Here is a 20907-nt window from a genome sequence, read left to right on the forward strand (position 1 = left end):
GACTCAGACTTTACTTCAGTTTCTCTTGTTTCCTCACACACCAGAAACTATTTTGTACCAGCAAGGGGCTGTCAGAATAAAAGTTGTCAGGGAAAGTAAAATTAATCCACAGATTTCCAGACAAAAGTCAATATATTTGGATGGCTATATGGATGGCCCTCTAATATGGGTGATCGGATATGGATTGTCCAGCTGGCCTATGGCCTTAAAAAAGATGCTGAATTCCTTTCACAGCATATCTATGATGAGGGATTGCCTCCACACAGCTCTCCACATGGCAACAATTTTTAGTTTGCTTTTGGGATAAGTAAGGGAAATACTTGACCCATCTGGGTGTTTTGGCTCATGCTCTGCTGCAACAACACAGTCTGTACTCCATGTTGTCCCTTGGTCCGTCACATCTTTGTTATTTTTGAGTGTTCCTTGTTCTCAGTGTTTGATTGTGTGCAGTCTGTGAAAGCAAATTATCCTCAATAGAGTACAATAAAGAAGGAATCTGAATCAATACAGAATATAATTCTGAAAAAAAATCTTATTATGCCCCTCAGTTTTTCCTTGAGTAGAAAAATAATACTTCAATTGTAAAATCTTTTGGGAGCTGCTCTATTAGCAATGCGCTGTATGTGGTACAAACTTGGCAGACACTTTAACAAGGGTAGATTTTGTGGTTAACTTCCAACTGTAGTATTGTTTGTATAAATATATATTATCTCGATTTCTAAAGCTTAAACAAACATCACTAATAATTGAGAAAGACCGCCTCCCAACAATTGTCAATAGAACTCTGTATGCAGCTATTTATACAGAAAACTTTGTGTGTTTGATACGCCATACGCTGATGGTAGAAGAATAATGTCAGGAGATGAATAATGTCCTACTGAGAGAGAAATGAAAACTTACCACACAGTAATGTAGTCATAGATTGGCTCTGTATTGATAACAGAGAAATTGATGTAGATGCCATAGCCGGGAGGAACTCGGACAGTCCACATGCAGTCCTGGAAGTGTGGATACTCGGCTGGGTGTCCAGGAGAGTAAATTGTGCCATTCATGGATGTTACATTCCCACCACAGAGAGCTGGAGGGAGAGAAGAAAAATCAGAAAGGCTGGATAAAAATAGAAAGCCAGTCTTTGATTTACCTCAAGCCATAAAACTTGCTTTTATGATTCAATCGCCACTTCAATGTTGATAAAACAAACCGTAACTGTGTGTTATTGGGTTATCACTGTTTTACTGGGGGGAAAGAATGCGCCTGTTGGACACAACTTCGGGTATGTGATCTTGATGCCACTGAGTAGTTCAGATACTAAAACTCCCCCGTCATATCGCTTTAGAGGGAATGTGTTCAAATTTGACTTTGAACGGGAAGTCAAAGCTAAAAAGCTGCCCTAAGGATTCCAAAAAAAACAACCTGTAAACTTAACGGGTACAATACTGCATCTACGGAGCAAAACAAGACTATTTACCACTTTCTCAGACAAATACCAAACTCTGTTGTGGACTCGAAACATATGTTCCTTCTACACTTAACTTATGAGAGGAAAGCCATCATTTATCATACCTGAGCAACACCTGAGCAGTGTCCTTGAGACAGGTGTAATCAGCTTTGTAATAAGGACTTGCAAATGCTCCATATATCATTATATCAGGCTGTGTCAGTTTATAGTTCAGTAAAGTGGTGGTAAAAGTGAGTCAGATGCTTTCATCAGCTAGAATAAAGGACAAGACTACAAGAAGACTCAAGAACCTACATTCTTCTTTTCAAAATAACTTCAGAGAGTTTATTTTTAGCTAATAATGGCGATGGAAAAGCATTTCCTTCACTTTAGTCAGCTTCTCAGAGAGTAGCATGCATCACTTTCTCAACGATTTCTTTTGCAAACATGTATTTTAACATTTCTCCACTAAGTTTGGGAAAATCATGACTGATAAATATAGATTGTTGTCACTGTAAATGTATGCTATTTGGCAGTGCAACAGTAAGAGGGGTTCAGCGCTGCTTTTTACACATTATATCTGCACATAAACAACACTCGCCAGAAAACACCTGTTGTGTTTATAAGAGGCACTAGCCAGTCACCTTCGCAGCGTGGTATGGGGTAATTCCAGTTTCTGCTGACTCCATGCAGACATGTAAGAGATGGCTCTCCAAGCAGAGTGTAACCTGAAAGGCACTCAAAGGAAATGGTCATCCCCACACTGTAGTCCTGACCGATCACTATGCCGCTACGAAAGGGTCGCGGATCTGGACATCTCTGAAGCTCATATGCTGTGGAAAACACAAACCAACACACATACGTTGAGGATTAACAACCACAAAATCCAGGAAGTAAATTATTGAACGATACGACTACAATACTATAAAATATATAAGATGAAAGAGAACCAAAGGAACCAAAGCCTGGCCATTGAGATGTTAGGAGCGGCTAATCTTACATCATTGGTGAAAGGTTATCAGATTGCCTACATTATGATATGCTTTTTTATTAAAAACATCCATCTATTCTTTATCATCTTCAGGAATGATATATACTTTTTGTTAGGATTATTCTTTTTTTTAGGTTTACTAACGTTATAATTAAAGTCACTATCTTCAGGAGACACCTGTAACCCACAATCAAACATTACATTTTAAGTTTCAGCATTTCTGCCATGCATTATGCATGCATGCTTACACACATGTCCCATGCAACGTTTATCTAAGCTATTTATTTATATTGTTTAATGCGTGTGGGGGGGTATGTATGTTTGTTTTTATTTATGTAGTGTTCTGTATTTGTCTTATCGCCTAATGTCTGTATGATTTATCATGGCCCAAGTGTGCTTAGCCTTTTTCTTCTAAGATGTAGGTTGGGGTCATTTTTCTTTTTTCAAAGTTCGCCCAAAATACTTAAATTAACAGTACTGTAATAATGTTAGCCGATTACTAATTCTTCTTTTTCCACATTGGCTTTAGCACAGAAAATACCCCACTGACATAGCAAACACTATTACAATTCAAGAATATGTGCTATGGAACGTCTCGGAGGAGGTCAGCATTGATTTCTTTTTTTCTTTATTCTTTAGCCTTTTGTAATCTTCCAACCAAGTGAAAGATGTCCCTGGTCTGTATCCAACATGATTGACGGTCTTTTAAGTGCTCTATTAGCAAACTCTCTTTTAACGTTACCATAAGGACCAATCTTTGCTCCTCACCCTGGTAGACAATGTGGAAGCCAGGCTTGTTCTGGGAATAGTCGCTGTGGAAGAAGAGAGTGGTCTCGTGGGTGGTGCTGAAAAGAGAGTTGGGCACAACGGGGCCACTGAACCGATCAATCACTGTTCCCGTCTCCAGGTTCCCACTGCGCACCTCAAGGTAGTCATGAACAGGCTCTGTGGAGAAGTTCAGAAACTGCAGATGGATCCCTAAAAAGCAAAAAATAAAAGGTTGACGTATGAGACACACTCAAGAATATATGAATAAAGTACAAGTGCATGAATGTGTATGTTCTTTTCAGATACTGTAGTGGGAGGTTACTTCAAATTTAATGTTAGGCATGCATAAAACCAGCGGGTTCATTTTTAACAGAATAAGAGGTTGAGAGGAGTTAACAGAACAGTGCAGAGGAAAGCAGCAGAGAAGACATTGGAGCGAGCAGAACAAAGAAAGAAAAAGAGAAAGGAGAACAAGAAAGGAAAGACAGAAGGGGGATGACAGACCGAAACCAATAGGGAGTTGAACTCTCCAGCTGCAGTCCAGGCTGCTCTGGTAATTCCCTGCGAAGCCTGGGCTGAGGATGACGCCGCTGAAGTCTGTCATAGAACCACCACACTGAGCTGAGGGAGACCAACCAAGGAGAAAGAACATGTCACTTCCCCACAGAACGGCTCCATGGGAAAACAAAGAAAAACAATGACTGGGCAAATATGGTGGGAGGGCAAAGAACACGCATAGTTGTTCAGTATGTGTGCAATAGAGGAGGAAGAGTAGCAGTGCGTTTAATGTCTGCATTTCGCTACATGTGCTGATAGGCATGCGTGTTATATGCTCGTGTTTTATACGCAGACTGTCAGAGAGGGGGGAATGTGTGGGCAGGAGAGAAACGGAAATGCTGCGAGTGTGCTTTATGAGCTTAGGATTGGGGAAGCGGGGACGGGTGGGTGTGTGGGGGTGCATGTACATCTCTGTTTGAGTGTGTGGATTATGCTCCGTAAGGGCGTCCGTGAAAAGATAACGGACTCAGGCACATTCCTTGTTTGGTGGTGCTTTAAATTAAAATAAATGAAGGAGTCAATTCAATTCAATACGGCATCACTGTTTACTTCATCCTCCGCCTGCAACATGTTTTATTTTTTTTCTTACTGTGTGTTGGAGAACACTTCAGCTTGCTGTGAAGGTTACACTCATCCCCCTCTCCTGTGGCACATACCCTAGTCTTACATAAACACCCATGTGTAATGCAATCGGAGCCACCAGAGGCATCGATGTAAACGTGTAGTCATTTTTCCCCCCAACCCTATTTATGAGGCAAATGGTTTGGAATGCGAGCGGTAATGCTGCTAGTTCTTTGGAGACCATCAACCAAGGCCAGCACACAGGAAAACACTATCTCAGGATTTAATTGTGCTGCTGGTGGGGGAAACCTGCTTGACCTGTTTGCGTTTGAAATGAAAGAGAAGCTGAGGAGAGGCACTTATGAGGATGTAATACAGCATGTGTGGGGGCATGCAACCACTTTGATGTGAGTTTATCAGCAACAAAGAGGATACAGATCCTTGGGTGTTGGGGTAAGCGCATGTACTGTAAATGAGCGAGGACTTGAGCTAATGAGCGAACACACACGTCCAAGAGCAGGCCTGTCAGTAAACAGTAAAGCTGGGATTTATGTCTGCAGTGAACTGTGAAAACCACAGGGACAGAACATTTACATGAGGAGTGCAATGAGTGTGTGCCTGAGTGTGCTATCGTGTGTGTGTTTAAAAGTACGGTAAGGCGTGTTCGCACGAATATGTGTTTGTGTACAGCGAGGTGTCAAACGACAAACTGCTGCGCTTCCTCGGTAATCTCTGGAATCTGTCACTGTGACAATCAACTTTAGAGGAAGTGTTGGGTGAGAGTAGAGACTCATGAGGGCTATCAGAAATCAAACAACACACTGAGATGGTGCAAAGCCTTATTGATTTTCAACTGAGGGGGAAAGCAGAAAAATTCATAATCCCCACTACTCAAGCCTCCCCGCCCACCCATCATCCTTTCCCCTGGTCTTACAATGAAATTGTTGCTTTCCCTAATACAATAACAAGTCCTCTGTGAGGGCATTGATCTATTGTGGGGCTTTGTACGAGTAAAGTATTGCTGTGGGAGGAATAAAAAAGATATAAATGAGAGAAAAGTCAATGAGAAAGGGAGAAGTGCAAAAGACAAAAGAAGGGGCTAAATCTGTGTTTTATGCAACAAATATGGATTTGTAATGCAATATCACCTCATTCGAACCCTATACACTGGCAATGTCAGGCTGTATAAAATAATACATTACCTAAACATAGAGGTACGGGGTAATTCCACCTTCTGACGGGGCCAGGCATGCAGGTAATATATGCATTACCCTGTACAGGAAAACAAACAAAAACAATATCTTCACCAACTCCAAAATACACGGCAATAAAAAATAAGGAACACCTGGAGATCAAACAGACAAGTCTTCTGCAAGCAGATTTTATTTCAGTCCTGTGGATCTTTGGAATTGGTTAACAGTCAGATTTTTGGATTTCTAAAAATCCTCTTCTTAAGGTCCTGTGTGTGTAAATATTTGATGGTATTAAGAGAGGGAGAGTTGTACTACACACACACACAAAACACACACACACACACACACACACACACACACACACACACACACAAACACACACACACACACACACACACACACACACAAACACACACACACACACAACACGTGAACTCGGAAGACTCAGCCATACATGTGTTTTTGTTTCTTCAATGGCCTCTGGTCTGTTCCTGGTGTTCAGATACCCAGCCCCGAAGATGTGTGTAAGAAGCTGCTAGTTGGTCGAGAGAGAATGGGAAAAGATGTGAATGCTTGAGCTGGGAAGGGAAATCGGTGTGGGATTAGTGAGGCGACTGTTAACACAATCCATCGCCCGTGGCATCGGAGGGTTCTACAGCTCAAAAAGCCGCGGCTACAGAATCTACTTGAGGAAGATTGGAGGAAGTTAAAGCTGCTTTGTTACAGACACACGCTCACACAAACATCCAAGTAGAGCAGCATGCAGGCAAAGTACACACAATAAAGATGCAAGCTCTAATACATGGACAGTTACACCACCCGTGTGTATTGACTAATTTTTTTCCCCTGCACTCTGTTCCGCTAGCTCACATACACACACACACACATGCACGCACGCACACAGATGTCATAGAAAAAGTACTTAGTAACGCTGCCTTGACAGACTCATCCTTTGGGGTATTCTGTTGAAATTGTCACTGTAGGCAGTTAGATATGATTCACTTATCATAACCATAAGAGAGCTGGATATCTGCTTTACCAGCACTGTGTGCTTTCACCTACCTGTAACGAGAAGCCTTGATCGCACTGGAAGGACACCATGTCACCCACGGTGTAGCGGTCGCCCACTTTCAGGCCGTTACTGGGAGGCAGCGGCTCTGGGCATGAATCCAAACCTATTGCTTGGGACAGAGTCACAACACACAAGTGTGGACAGCAATCATTCTTCTGCACAAAAGGGGAACAATCAAACATTTAAAAAAAAAAAAAAAAGATTAACACATTTGATTTTGTTTCATTGTTGAACATCCATCGCATAAACAATGGCCACATTTACATTGAATCCTCCAATAATTATAGAAAGGCATAATTTAAAAAAACCAAAAGTTTAAACACGTAATTACACGCTGCATCATTTTAATGGGCTTGTAATTGCACAATAATTAAATAAGTCGTTTTTTTTCCCTCTGTCATGTCATCGTAACATTTGGAAACTGGGACATGTCAAAAAGCTATTCTATTGGAGGCTGTTATCGCAAATTCCTTCTGACATTGATCTGAAGCAATCACTGTGAAATTGCAAAGCAATCCCTGTAGTATTACTTGACAGTAAAATTGTGCTCCATTGGAACACAAGTGATTACAGTGCCACTTGCCAGGTAGCGTGAGGCCTTTTAAAGGCTTAAAAGCCATGGTTGATGGCTATATATTAATGTAAAAGTATTTGAGCAAAAGTTAAAGTTAAGTTAAGCTTTTCATTTACATAACAGGAGCAAACATCTCACTTTATTATTTATACACTAATAACATGCTGTTAGTGAAAAGTAGCATTGGAAAAAATGCTTATTTTTTAAGCTTTCAACTGACACAAGTCATCTGTCAATAGGTTTAAATTCCAGAGATGCAGCAATTCCTACTGTCAAAGTCTGAGGTTTTCATTCTAAGAACTATAATTGACAGTAAGGCTCCAGAGCTTTGTAATTACTATCCCGGAAAACAATTTCAACACTCTTGAGGTCAGTATAAACCCTCAAAGATTCTAAATGTCACCCTTTCACTTTCTTTTTGTCATCTATAGGGGTTATCTGCATAAAAAAACAAAAAAACTTAGAATTCAATTGACTAGGAATTAAATGTTTGTTTCTAATTTAAATAATTACTTTGATTAAAAAAAAAAATCTTGGCATTGATAGTTTTTACTATTATTATATATTATGAGCTGCTTAGAACTAAGAACTAGTGTTAGGAAATTAAACCGGTTATTATTCCTTCTTTGATATCAGTTTCACATTGCTGTGAAACGTCTCCTTCAAACAACTGTATTTATTAAAGCTGCTCGCCAAAAACTACAATTTACAAGATAATATGTCAACACATCGATTGATTAAACTTTGCTACTATTTTTTACTGAGATTGACACAAGTCAATAATAATAAATCATGCAATCTCTGTTAGTGTTAGCAGTTAGCGCCTATATAAGATGCCTCCGCTACTTATTTTAGACAAATTGCAAGCTTCATGTCTACTTCACTCAAGTGGAACTCAAGCTCACAACATGTTTGTGTGTGTGTGGCTGTGATGTTACCCTCTATACCACATCCGCCAGCATTATATTATTCTGTGGCACATATGTGGAAATGTGAGCGTCAAGAAAAGAAATCAGAAATATATAACTGACTGGTTGGCCATCTGTCTATAAGATCAGCTGAAAACCAGCCAGTTCTGATCGGCAGCTGATCTTTGGTACATCTTCATTGATTTCAGAAGTAAAATTGGATGCTGTACTGCAGCAGCAGTAATACAAAATGTAATGGAAAGAAAGGGAAACTTTGAAATAACTTTGAAAAAATATATAAATATACATTAATGCGGAAGCTTTCTCTTTGACACATAATTAGTAAGCAGGGCGTAGGGTGAGAAGTAGTGGGTGGGAGAATATACAAAACCCAGCAATAAAAAAAGAAAACAATGTATCACAACCTATGTGTAGGCACAGATAACACATACAGAGAGCCCTCGAAAAAGAAAAACACTAATTTATATACACTCGCACACAAGTCCACTCAAAGAGCTAACAGGTCCAAGCAAGTATGTGGGTGGAAAAATGTAAACATGGCTGCTAAAATGGCCACAAATGATTCAGAACAATTTAAAGTCAACTCTTAAGAGCACTGAAGAGCGGGAGTGGCCACTCCACTCAGCATCTAGTGAAAGTCAGAGAGGATATTTGGGTGGGAGGAGACAGTAACCTAATTATGACAGACATTCACAGATACAACAACTAACGACGAGCTCCTGTACAAAGGCAGTGGGCGGATGCTTTGACGTTTTCACATATGTTGGTTTAAATTAAAGTAATACTTTGACAAAGTCATATGACTTTGAAATAGATTCAAGGAGATTTGGTGACGGAATTCATTAAAACAGTGTTTGCTGCTATTGTGAAGGGCTGCCATAAGGCAGGTTTGACATCAAAGCACAATACAGCTTTAAAAATGAAACTGTTGCATGATATTATACTGTGTCCTAAACAGCCTTCCCCTTGCACTGTTTTGGCATACTGTTTCCTAAAGCAGTGGATTCTTAATTAAATAGAGGTTCAAAGAATGAAAGTGAATATAGGATTGATGAAATATTGTAATACAGGAGCATCTGACAAATGCCTGCACTTATCAGTCATTTCGAAGTAAGGTTTTTTTCTTACTCACACAGCCAGAGGCAGTTTGCCAAATTTAACTGGGCACAAATAGACCGTCACACTGTTGTCAGGTTAATAGTGGGTGCCCACTAACAGACGGCACTGGTTCCCGTTGAGCTCCAGATGGGTTCCAGTCAAATTATCAGAATACACATTTTGGCAGGGACTGTTGTCATCCTGCTGTGAGAAGGTCGACACCCCACTGTTCTAGAGAACACTACGGCGTCTGTAGGGAGTCCCGTCCTTATCAACATGAATCATATTTTCAACAGGATGCCTTGCTGATTGTACCCAACCAATGAAATTTGATCACTTCATAACTCAACAGTTACTATCTACGCTTCTAGCTGAGCGGTTTACTGTCGCCTTTTTTCAATTTAATATGGGAATTTACATGAATGTAATTATTTTAATAATAAACTGGAATATACCAAGATAATAAAAATCCACTAGGCAGATGCAGAAGCAAAAAACAGAATAGTTTTCTGAGAGGATTTCTAAGGGCACACACATGCAACAGCAAGCTGAGCGATTAAGTTTTTACAAAGCACAGTACTGTGGTTATACTGTGGTCTGTCAACAGCACAGGCAACGGAGAGTTTAAGATAAGGAAGAGATGCTTTAGGTGGGTGGTGGCATGCACAGCAGGGAAGAGTGGTATAGAGCAGATAATTTAAGGTACACCAAATATATGTTTCTGCCTGAGTCATTCGACCCTATGCTTCATACAAAGTGGGACTTGTACACAAACCGACCGGTCTATCTCACTGTCAATTAACGTATCTCTAGCCCTGGTCCATGAGCATCGTTGTCTCTTTTATTTACTGGTTATGATGCATTGCTTTTGTAAACAATTCACAGTCTAGGAGTTGAACCTTGACCCCTATGTCAGAAAGGTTAGTGACATGAGCTGCGTTCCAAATCACATACTTTATCTTTTTACTTTTGGTTCATACCGCAGCTGCCCTTACAAAAATGCAACTAAACTATTCATTTATATAAATCAACGTAAACCTGTAAAAAGCAACTATTTAGATCAAATGCATGGATCGTATTCAGAAAAAAAGGACAGCAATACATCTTAATTATGTTATTATACCTCATATTTGAAGGTAATGATAAATGGAGGTGGTAGATGGCATTTCGAATTTTGTTCCAAGATCAACATTATCTCTATTAATTATCAAAATAAGAAATGTGATGATTATCATCACCAATATCACATCATTATTATCCTCCACTGTGTTCTGATCCTCATCCTCATCATCATCAACCAGCAAATTAATCTCACTTTTGCTACCTTCATAAATAAAGTAAAACAACCAGTCTAATCAGTTTGACAACCAGGTGATTAAAATCAGGATCATACTAATTGCCATATAATCAATATTCTTGATTTTGCCATCATGACATTTCATCAAAGATAATTAAAAAAACAACGAGGCCTCACCTTTCCTGAAACATGAGACAAATGCTGTTGCTTGTGGGGTAAAAGTACACATAAACCATAATCGTTTCTGAAACTATATGACCGGAGGCACAGAACCCGTCCTGTTACCGTGCAACACAACTTGACACTGGAGCAGGATAAATACACTAATGGTAGGTATTGCAGTATCTACAGGTGGAGTCAGTATGAGATTCAAAAATCATAATTCACATCAGCTTCAGTCATAAATCCCATCAGCTGCCTTTATCCTTTTAAAACAGTGGGTCAGAAAGGAGATAGATAACTCTCAATTAAGTATGTACCACGAGGATGCCTGCTTCACACGTAGCTTAGTCTGGTGGTTAGTGTGTACAGAGTTACAGAAGGTTCTGTATCCATTATGCTATATCTCAGTGTTGTACAGCCAAATTAAAGAGGTTACACAACTCTCTAGTACCCCATGATTTATTCATCAACCGTTTTCTGCCATTTTGTCTTCATCAGGTGTCAGAGGCTGTTTCTGTTTTTTTACGGAATTCTTAACCAATAAACAGGTAAAAAGGGTGAATATTTTCCAATACAAATAAAACAGTCCTGTATTCTTTATTCAGGCTACTCTTTCAAAACACAGTGTTGTTATCCAACCTTCATCACTTATTATAACAAATACCTAATCTCAAAGTCCATCTGCATTTCAACTTAACACATCCAACCAAGACCCACATTTCCAACGGCTCTCAAAGATACCATGTTAATAATTACAAAAGCCGCCAGACTTGCATCCAGATGAAAGTGACGCTTTGAACTGGCACGAAATTAGTGGCCAAAGAGTTGCGTAGTACATAGGGACTAATAGATGAGAGAAAGACCTCAGCACAGTCATATTAAATTGCACTGCAGTGTACGTTCCTGCAGCACAGTTTACTGTATTGTTCACTGCTGGAGAAGCAAGTGGTAGTGAGAACATGTGAAACTTGATTGCAAGTAATCAAGTATGGGTATAGACCAGGTGATTTCTGCCCTTGGTCTTTGAAGGAGCAACATTCAGCCATAATGCACATAATCATTTGAAATCTTTGAATAACTTGATTATATGCACATCCCGATACTTATCAAGAAGACTACATATAATATGCTTAGCATTTACTGAAAACTCGCATTAGTTTTGCTTATTACCATAAGCAGTGCCATAATGTCCTTTGAGTGGCGTGACTGAAATTAGATGTGTGGTGAAAAATTTATTTTCAGATCTTGGGGCTATTTCAGGGGATGAATTTCTTTCCAAGTTTTCTAGAATCGATTCATTCTGTTGTCACAATCACTCCATGATGGTCGTGGAAATAATGTGGGCCTCTGCAGACTGCAGCAATTGAAGCCCAGTTAGGGAGTTTATTTGGGATGCTTACTGCCATATTGCCTGTTAGAAGATGCCAGTTTTGTTTACAAGTATAGCATACTGTCTGCCTTAGGAGAGCCGGTTAAAAGCTTGCCTCTTAAAAAGTTGTAGTGATGGGTTGTATACAAGATTTTCAATAACTGGTGGACTGCAACAATCACCCAAAGGAGACATTTGAAAACAGATGGTTGACTGGCTGGATCTGTTTCAATCCCTCTTGCCTTTTTCTTCCCACTGTACTGAGTGTTCAGCATTCATTTCTAGCTAAAAGTGTACAAGTGTGTAAAAAAGAAATGGGTGGTTCAAAGCAACCAAAGGCTGGAAACTAGAAAAGTGCACTAAGTAGAGTGCAGATCTCCGCCATGTGTGTCTCCAACAAACACTGCTGTAATGTTTGATTAAATAAACAAACCACAATTGTCTAAGCTCTTGTCTAGACCACGAGTATATCCCACAACGGATACACTAATTTAATCTACAAGTGCAGTACCCGTTTGTAGCACAGGGCCGATTGCTTGGCTCCCGGTCTTACTGCATTGTTGACAACCACTTACTGCTCATTGACTCTAGGGAAGAGAAGAAGAGTTTGGTTGTAACGTAAGTATTTCCATCAGTGGACTGCAGTCAATGAGCCGCAGTCTGCTCGCTACAGAGGACTATCTCGACTGTCAGCAGAGCCCTGAAGCCCCGACCCCCACAGAGCGGCGTTCGCTTGTTTATTCAAAGTTTAATAATATTGAAAGTGTCAAATTCGACACGGCACTCCCCTTCGGTCCCCAGCAATACACCCGCTAAGTGTGAAGAAGATCGGATGAGCGGTTCTGGAAATATGCGAAATACATACCCACAAAAAGACAGACAAAGATTACTTGCTCTATAGTTCTGTTGCAGCTGTCTGCACAGGCTCCATGCAGGCATCGCGTCTCACCAGTATAACCGCGACGTGAAGTGTTTTTTTTATGCTTCAAGTTTTTCTTCAATGTTTTTTTTAACAATACGCTGGTAAACGCAAGTTTGATACCCAATAAAAAAGGATCTGAATAAATATATCTATCTACATTTTGCAACCTAATCAGAGCAGAGTGTGCTGCTCTCTGGCTCCGTTCAGAGACTAGTTTGTCACAGACTCTCCCTTCACTTTTGCCCAGCAGCTAGGAAGCAAGACACAGGAACTTGTTGGGTATTGGGGAGTATTTTTGCCGTGTTAATTCGGGGTCAAACTGTCAAACTGCCGTGAGCACAGACACAATCTCTATCTCTCTCTCTCTCAGCCACACACACTCTACGCACACGCACACTAAGCACAGCCTCATCGAGCTAAAATCATATGCATGTGTTGGAAATCAGGTATACCACTGGGCCAACGTGCAGCTAACCTAGGCATGCAAATCTGACTGAAGCAGTTGTTGATCACTTGAGTTTAGCCTGGACACATGGATGCACACACAGGGATTGGATTATCACAAAATGGGAAACAACAGACCACAAGATGAATACTTGAGCAGTTCTATAGAAAAGCAACATGGCTTTATCACACATAGATGTTTGCCAATAGGCACACAGTAGAATCATATACTAGGCAATCAAACAAATATGAACAACAAGAAGAAAAGTAGAAAGGAGTTTGACCGGAGCTGGGTTTACATAAAGCATCAGGGAATGCACTTTACATGGGCAGCCGTGGCAAAGTGTAAGACAGACATTGAGGAGAAAGAGCTGACTGTGAGACATGGCACTGAAGTGACTCTCAGCAGTAGGTGGTGTTGGTGGTGGTGGTGGTGGTGGTGGAGGGGGGGGTTGGTGCAGAGAGGAAAGTGCCCACAGAGAGACACACAGCTATGGAGTGTTGCCAGGAAAGAGGAGGGTGTAGTGGAAACGGAGCGCCGACTGCGAGAGACATGACTGTGAAGTCGTGTCTCAGCAGTGGTGTAATGCTCGCGGACTGACACGACTGACAGCCGGCACAGACTCGGTGACAGCAAGGTTTTTTCATGCTTCTTTTGTTTTGCAACACATTTGTGGGAACTGACTGAAAGTTTGAGTGGGGGCTGATTTTACTCAAAACCATGTTAGTCTTTGGTTATGTTATGTATGGGAACTAAAACTTTAGTATGTTAGCAGGGCTCTTATCCTGGCCTTTTGTTCATGCCCTTTGTCCTTTTGAGTCATCCACATCCCACTCATCTCAACATTATGGAGGTCACATCTTCTCCACTCTTACTGTTCCCGTGGTTGCGCTTTTTCACTGCCCTCCATGTACTTGACTGAAAATGAGGTTTCCCATCGCCACACACTTAAGTAAGAAAATTGCTTTTATGTGTAGGTGAGCAGTAAGTAACCAGCTAGCAGAAAGCCAACTGAGGCAGAGACAGGGAAAAGTACCAACTTAAAATTCATCTAACCTTAAATGGGACAAATAACAAAGAGGAAAATTACCCTGACATTAAAAGAGACAGCTGGAAAAGGCATGAAATTGGTCACAAAGGACTGTACTATCAAATATCTGCAAATAGCTCAATACATTACCTGCAGATCAGCGACCTTATTTTCGTTTACACAATTTTTGAATGGGAGGACTGAGCAAGTCAGTTGTTCCACTGGGGTCGGCTACACTCCTTTAATTTTAGTGCATGGTACATTTTCAGTATGCTCCTTTGCAAATATGCCCCTAAGTGAATAATAGCCCGCTGAGAGATAAGTAAATGTAGTCCCGAAATGAAAAAGGATGTGGGTCCAGTAGCTTTTAGCAATGGGAGTACTTGAAAACAACAAAGATTGCCAGGATATAAAGTGAAAAGAAATTTGCTCACTCACTCTCTAACCTCACACTTTCTACGTCAGTTTCTGTGCCACCCAGACCAGCTGTCGCTCTTATTCTTTATACCTCTGTGCAGCAGCTGGAAGGTGGTGGCAGATGGAAACACAGATTCAAACTGACAACAGACAAAGTGACAGGCAGGTAGACAAGACGTCTCTCCTCATACCTGTGTACTCCAAGTGGAAGCCAGCGGCGGACACACTGATGTCAGACTGGAAGGTCAAGTACAGGTTGTTGGACGTACTATTCAGCAGTTGAGGAATTGTTGTACCTGTATTATACAACAGACAAAAGACGGTTAAGACCATGTCCTGCCCATATTCCAGATTTAAGACCACCAAAAACATGTGGACCTGCATAACACATCAACATTTATTGCACTTCAGCTTTATGCAGTGTAGATGAAAATAAAATAAGTCCCTGGATATTTCAATTCAAATTCTGATACGAGCCTGGACACAAAGACACTAGCAGCCATTTCACCTCCAAAACCTCACAAAGAGAGAGTTGCTGAGTATTATCAGCAGGTAGTCAGAAAACATGCTGCATTTTGGATGATCGGCTATTTATGTAAGGCTTTTTGGGTTGACCGGAAAATAAAGCATTACAATAGTGAATGATGTGCAGTAAATTTAAAAAACAATGATTGTTCATCTACATGAATCACACAAGCTGTCTCTGTAACACATTTTAAGGAGTCAATTGTGTTCGACACTTCCTTTAGACCTTTCACAAAATGAAAGACATGAACATGATCTCTAATTCTAACTCTGAATTTGCACTGGAGAATAGTCTTTGTGTGTTGCAACAATGAGGTTGTACTCTTCAGGTACAGGTTCATATTCTCTATTCCAGGCGAATGTCTACGCCAATTTGCATGGAGAATTTTACATGTATTCATAATCATCTTCATCAGTTAAGCCCCAGATAAAATTGATTGCTAGCCATTTAAAATTCCTTAGCCTTTTCACACCACATGCTGTCCTGCACAGTGAGAGCTGTACTGTGGGGCTATTACAATATGTAAAGAGTTTTGCTCCAAAATGAGATATCCACCACTTGAGAAATCTGACACCTCGTCTCATGAAATTGATATAAGAAGCTGAAGTCATTATGCTACACCAGTCCCTCTGATACCACGATCCAGCTTTTAAAATTATGTGATGGCCTGTTTCTAGTAGGTTACCATGTGGCAAGAACTCCATTTTCATTAGTGTGAGCCCCAAGGCAAAACTGCATTTGTAAAAACTCCAGTATGAAACGGGAGCTAAATTACAAAGATCTCAAATGCAGGGACAGGAATGTTGTGTTTTTTCATCTTTGACTCCTTTAACTGGTTTAGGAAAGAATTCTTAAAGGACATGCCAAATGTCATCAGCTCCATCACCACATCTGTCTGCTGCTGGGTCCCAGTGACATCTGATTGAAATTCAAGAGGGAGCTGGCTACTAAAATTCAGTTGTATCAGTTTTACCTGAGTAGCTACCAAGCCTTCGAGCATTGCCATCAACCCCGTCAAAGAAATCCAGCGAATCCCAGTTGTGTTCTGTGGCGAAGGTCACAACTTGAATCTGAAAGACAAAGATACCTTAGTAATAACGCCTTTTGGTAAATCAAGTTGCAGTTTACATCCATGTCTTTCCAAAATGTCATCACTTCATAATTTTATCCTATTACACATTTCTGTATAACTGTGAATTATTAAGATATGGCCAACAACAGGACACGGTGACCTTTGACAACCCAATTTCCTCAAGGCATTGAGGGAATTCAGTGATGACTGAATTCAAAGATGAAATCAGTTCATCTTTCAGTCCAAGTGGACATTTGTTCCAAATCTGAAGAAATTCCCTCCAGGCATTCCTGAGATATTGCGCTCACATAATGCCTCGGACTTTGGCTTCCGCCAGCGCAGAGGCATTTAATTAAATCCACACAAATTATCTTTTAATCTCTCATCAAACATCAGACTATTAAGATCTACATATGTGTCCTCTCACTTGGATGCCGGCTCCCTCAGGAACAGAGATCTTCCAGGCACAGTTCAGATAGTTGGTGTATGGGTCTGGGTATCCAGGAGAGAGGATGGTGCCCTTGCGGTCAGTTAACACCCCGCCGCAGGGAACTAGACAAAGGATAACAGATTAAAAAAAAGAATAAGAGAAAATATAGTTCAGGCTTAGGTCTGCACACACACCTGCAGAGCCACCAGTGGGCAGGGGTTAATCATAAAAACATAATTTCACAATACATGGATTTTAAATGAGCCTCCATAAAAATCACTTCATATGATGTGGACTCCAATGAGAGCCAGCCATGATAATGACAGGGTTCTACTTGGTATGTCATGTAAAAGAGCTTTATTTTATGACCAGATGATGATGATATTGTCATTTAATGCCTCAGTGGAGTTTTGCATGACCGCACACTCGCCTCTCGGTCTATTCAGACATAAACAGTTCAGGCCTGATGTTATTTTATCCCTTGCAGGCCGCACAAATCACATCTATCAATTGTAAAAGCTATTCCTCTCAAAGCGCACCTTGTTTCTACCAGAGCCACAAGTAACGTATTTATCAAGCCTCTTGGCTCTCAGACGGATGTTGAATTGGAGTCACTGGCCAGGTTGTGCTGACATTTTCAGGCACTGTGATATATTTGAGCATGGGTAAAAAATCTAAATGAAAAAAAGGGCCATAACAGTTACAATTTCTTTATTGCTTTTGAGACACTGCCAATTGGCCTTATATCCAGCCAGCAACCTTCTACACAGTGTTTGGCTCCACTTTTTGTCCATTAAGGATTGTGGTAGCCCAACCTTGCAGACCAGAATCCTTTGGATTATAACACACAACAAAACACTGAACAAAATGCATTCCCTTCCAATTGAAATGTAGTCCTGCTGGCTAATACAGAAACAAGCAACCTATCAGGCTGATGGGATTTTTGCTCAGCAAAATCTTTTACACTATCACAAGAGAAGTCTAATGTGCTTGCGTTGTCATTGTTGCTTTTCTCTGTTAGATCCATTGTTATGCCGTTACCAGCTGGAATGTGTTTGTCATCACATGCATATCAACAATGACAGATTCTGTATACTCCAAAAAACCGACTCCTTTATTCCTATTTTTTTTTCCTTACTCCTGATGCTGAATCAGGTGTTCCTCAGATTAAACTGCATGTTGCAGAAGGCTTGAGTTTAGCACCTAGCATTTGTTGTAATAGTTTTGTATAGGACCATGAGCAAAGCTGTCAGCCAGGGTGGATAAGGTCCTTCAGATGTTCAGAGAATAGTACAATGTGTTCTCACAATGAAGAACCAGCTGCTGTTTGTCAAGGACAGGGATTTACCCAGTACAGGTCAACGATAATCACCGTTTTCCATATCCATCAGCCATTGGAAAGTTGGATGTCAAAGACAATGGGAGACAGAGAAAATAAGAGAAAAATAAAATATGCTACTTATCACAAAGAAAAAAAGTGGCTGTCAGAAAAAACGGAAAAAACTATTTTTTCAGCTATCAGCTTGCCACAATTTCAAACTCATCAATATTTTACAGGTGACATCTACCTGATAGAATTGTGCCAAAGTGACTTCTCTGTTCTTTTCCCTCCGAGTGACACATTAGAGGGAAATGATTTCTATACTGTACCTCACAGCAATCACAATTTCATGTAATCACCGCCACAGTAATGACAGCTTCAGCTAATGCATGTCACATGTAGAGAATTCAGTATTGATTAACTCAAGACCGAAGGAGAACAGCTTGGGTAATTGTTTTTAAATTCTGCTTTGCAAATGAAACATGAAGGTCAATGCCGGGGAAATCTAGAGAACTGTAGTCGAAGGTTACAGGCTCATTGTCAGTAGCCTTGTTTTCTATTTATTCATTTCCTGCTGGCTCTTTTCTAAAAAAATAAAGTACAAAATAAAGAGGGACACAGACAGATGTTTTAAGTCCAACATTCAACTGCAAAACAATTAAAACCATTTTAAGAATAACAAAATATGGGCCTTTTCTGTTTTGCTCTAGTTTCTAGAACTTCAATTCTTCTAGCATGAAACCACATTCTTGACAACAAGCCACAGACTCGTCCTAGAGAAAGACCCAGTATTTCAGTATAATTTAACAGCTCCTTTGAGTCCCCTGAGCTGTCAGTTAATGTAATTGGTTGAGCAAGATTAGAAATCATGACACTCATAAAAGCGTGAATGCTCCACACACCCATCTCAATCTGTGGCAGGCTCATATGTCAGAGTTACTGCAGGTAGACAAGCGTGGGGACGACACACATTGTGAGACACCATTTAACACCATCTGATATGCAGGGGATTCACAGCAACTTTTAATTAGATGTCTTTTAATCAAGATATCAAAAACATATCTGCACATAATGTGTGTAGCACATAGGCATTCAGATCACATGCACTACTTAAATTTAAGTATATATTCCGTAATATATATTTCTTTGTTTTTAGGATAATACACATCTTACATACTAATGTTTTATTCATACTACATTAAATCCATATGTTAATTCTCCACTTTAAAACTGGCTTTTGTCAATTACCTTGTACTTTTTTTCCATCCACCACAAAGTGACAACATGTAAACAAGAATAATATCCTCTGATGTCTCAGTAATCTTACCTCTCTCTTCATTATAAGCAGTAGAGTTTAACTCTGAATGCAACTTAAAGCTTTCTTAGATTAGTTAAGGACCAAAGATGACACCCCTGCCAAAGTTTCAAGATTAGCTTTCTCCAAGAAAGACAGTGTAGGCAACTATGACAAACAAAGCTATCCCAAAATTGTGAAAGATTATATATAAATGGAATTGAATGTGGTGAAATGTTGCTGTTCCTGTTCTCAGGCAAAATTGTGGTGGGTTTTTTTGAGGGCTAAAATAAATTAAAAGTATCAACCAGTTGGTCAAAGTCATTGCAGACAATACTTTAAAGTGAGCAAAATGGAACAGTCACAATAAAGTGAGAAAAAGATATTTACAAAAAACTAATTGATTTTTCTATGTAGTCTGAACATTTTGGAGGGGTGGGTGGTGGGATTTTATATTTTTCATTTTAAAAACAATATGTTGTTCTAGAATTTGTAATGAATGCTATCTTGATAAAAAAAAGATGGCTATATCAATACACACAGAGTCACACTGGCAGTAATTTCCATTGGCATTACAGAAACTTTAATACATTCCAAAAGTATCATGACCTTAATACCAGCTCATCTTGCTCCGGAGAGGCACTCTGGCCGGGTCTACCAAACACCCAGACTGTGACACTTTAATTGGTCTTGGGAGGCTATTTCAAAAACAAGCATTCAGTGTTTAAAAACAAGCTCAGTGAATCTTGTTGACACCTTCGGAAAAGTGTTTAAGCCAACAGTGAATTCCAACATGTGGGCAAACTGAGTATGAATCATGGCAATCTGTGCGCTTATGTAATGCTGGGCAGTCGTGATCAGTAGTGATTTAGTTTGTGTGTAAGATTCAGCTGCTCAGTTGTGTAGGGAAGCAAATGGTGCTCATCTATCAGTATTTACCTTTACTTTTCTTTTATTGTCACCTGTAAAGGCCCTTTTCATTTCCATAATCTAATGGTGATGTTTTAATAGAGCCCATCATTTACACATGACACTGAAAAATGTAGTGATCAAGTCAAGTCAAGCTCCACCAGAAAAGAAACTAAAACAGCTTGTTATTCAAGTAAACTGTTCTCCATAAAATTCAACAGAGGCCACCCAAACATTATGCATCCGTTCAGGCGAGGCTAATTAAATCACGGTAGAAGGCTGTGCTAGCAAAACTAAGTCTCAATTCACCAGCTTTGTATTTGTGAAATTGAAAGCAAAACAAGTGTTGCCTGACGAGCCGGGTCAATCAGAGCAGGACAAGGATGCTGGAAATCTGTCTTCTGAAACACAGGTACCTCACAGGAGAGCGGTGTCTGATGCCGTCATATCCCATAAAGAGGTCTTGAGTAATTGAGCACAGTGTTTTTGTTGAAGCTTTCATGAAACTATATCCATTATTCTGGACGACTT

General features: G+C 40.1%; 1 protein-coding gene across 1 annotated transcript in view; it reads right to left on the reverse strand.

Moving 5' to 3' along the window:
• Window positions 1-20907, reverse strand: part of LOC129110230 (CUB and sushi domain-containing protein 3-like) — a 211891-nt gene that overhangs the window by 64070 nt on the left and 126914 nt on the right. Inside the window, exons 35-43 of the mRNA XM_054622416.1 lie at window positions 16850-16974; window positions 16324-16420; window positions 15016-15120; window positions 6572-6690; window positions 5519-5588; window positions 3702-3818; window positions 3198-3407; window positions 2083-2271; window positions 901-1078 (exon numbers count right to left, since the gene is read on the reverse strand). Of these exons, the coding sequence (XP_054478391.1) occupies window positions 901-1078; window positions 2083-2271; window positions 3198-3407; window positions 3702-3818; window positions 5519-5588; window positions 6572-6690; window positions 15016-15120; window positions 16324-16420; window positions 16850-16974 (1210 nt within the window). The remainder of the gene's footprint in view (window positions 1-900; window positions 1079-2082; window positions 2272-3197; window positions 3408-3701; window positions 3819-5518; window positions 5589-6571; window positions 6691-15015; window positions 15121-16323; window positions 16421-16849; window positions 16975-20907) is intronic.

The sequence above is a fragment of the Anoplopoma fimbria genome, chromosome 20, assembly GCF_027596085.1.
Source record: "Anoplopoma fimbria isolate UVic2021 breed Golden Eagle Sablefish chromosome 20, Afim_UVic_2022, whole genome shotgun sequence".
In the NCBI taxonomy this organism is placed as follows: domain Eukaryota; kingdom Metazoa; phylum Chordata; class Actinopteri; order Perciformes; family Anoplopomatidae; genus Anoplopoma; species Anoplopoma fimbria.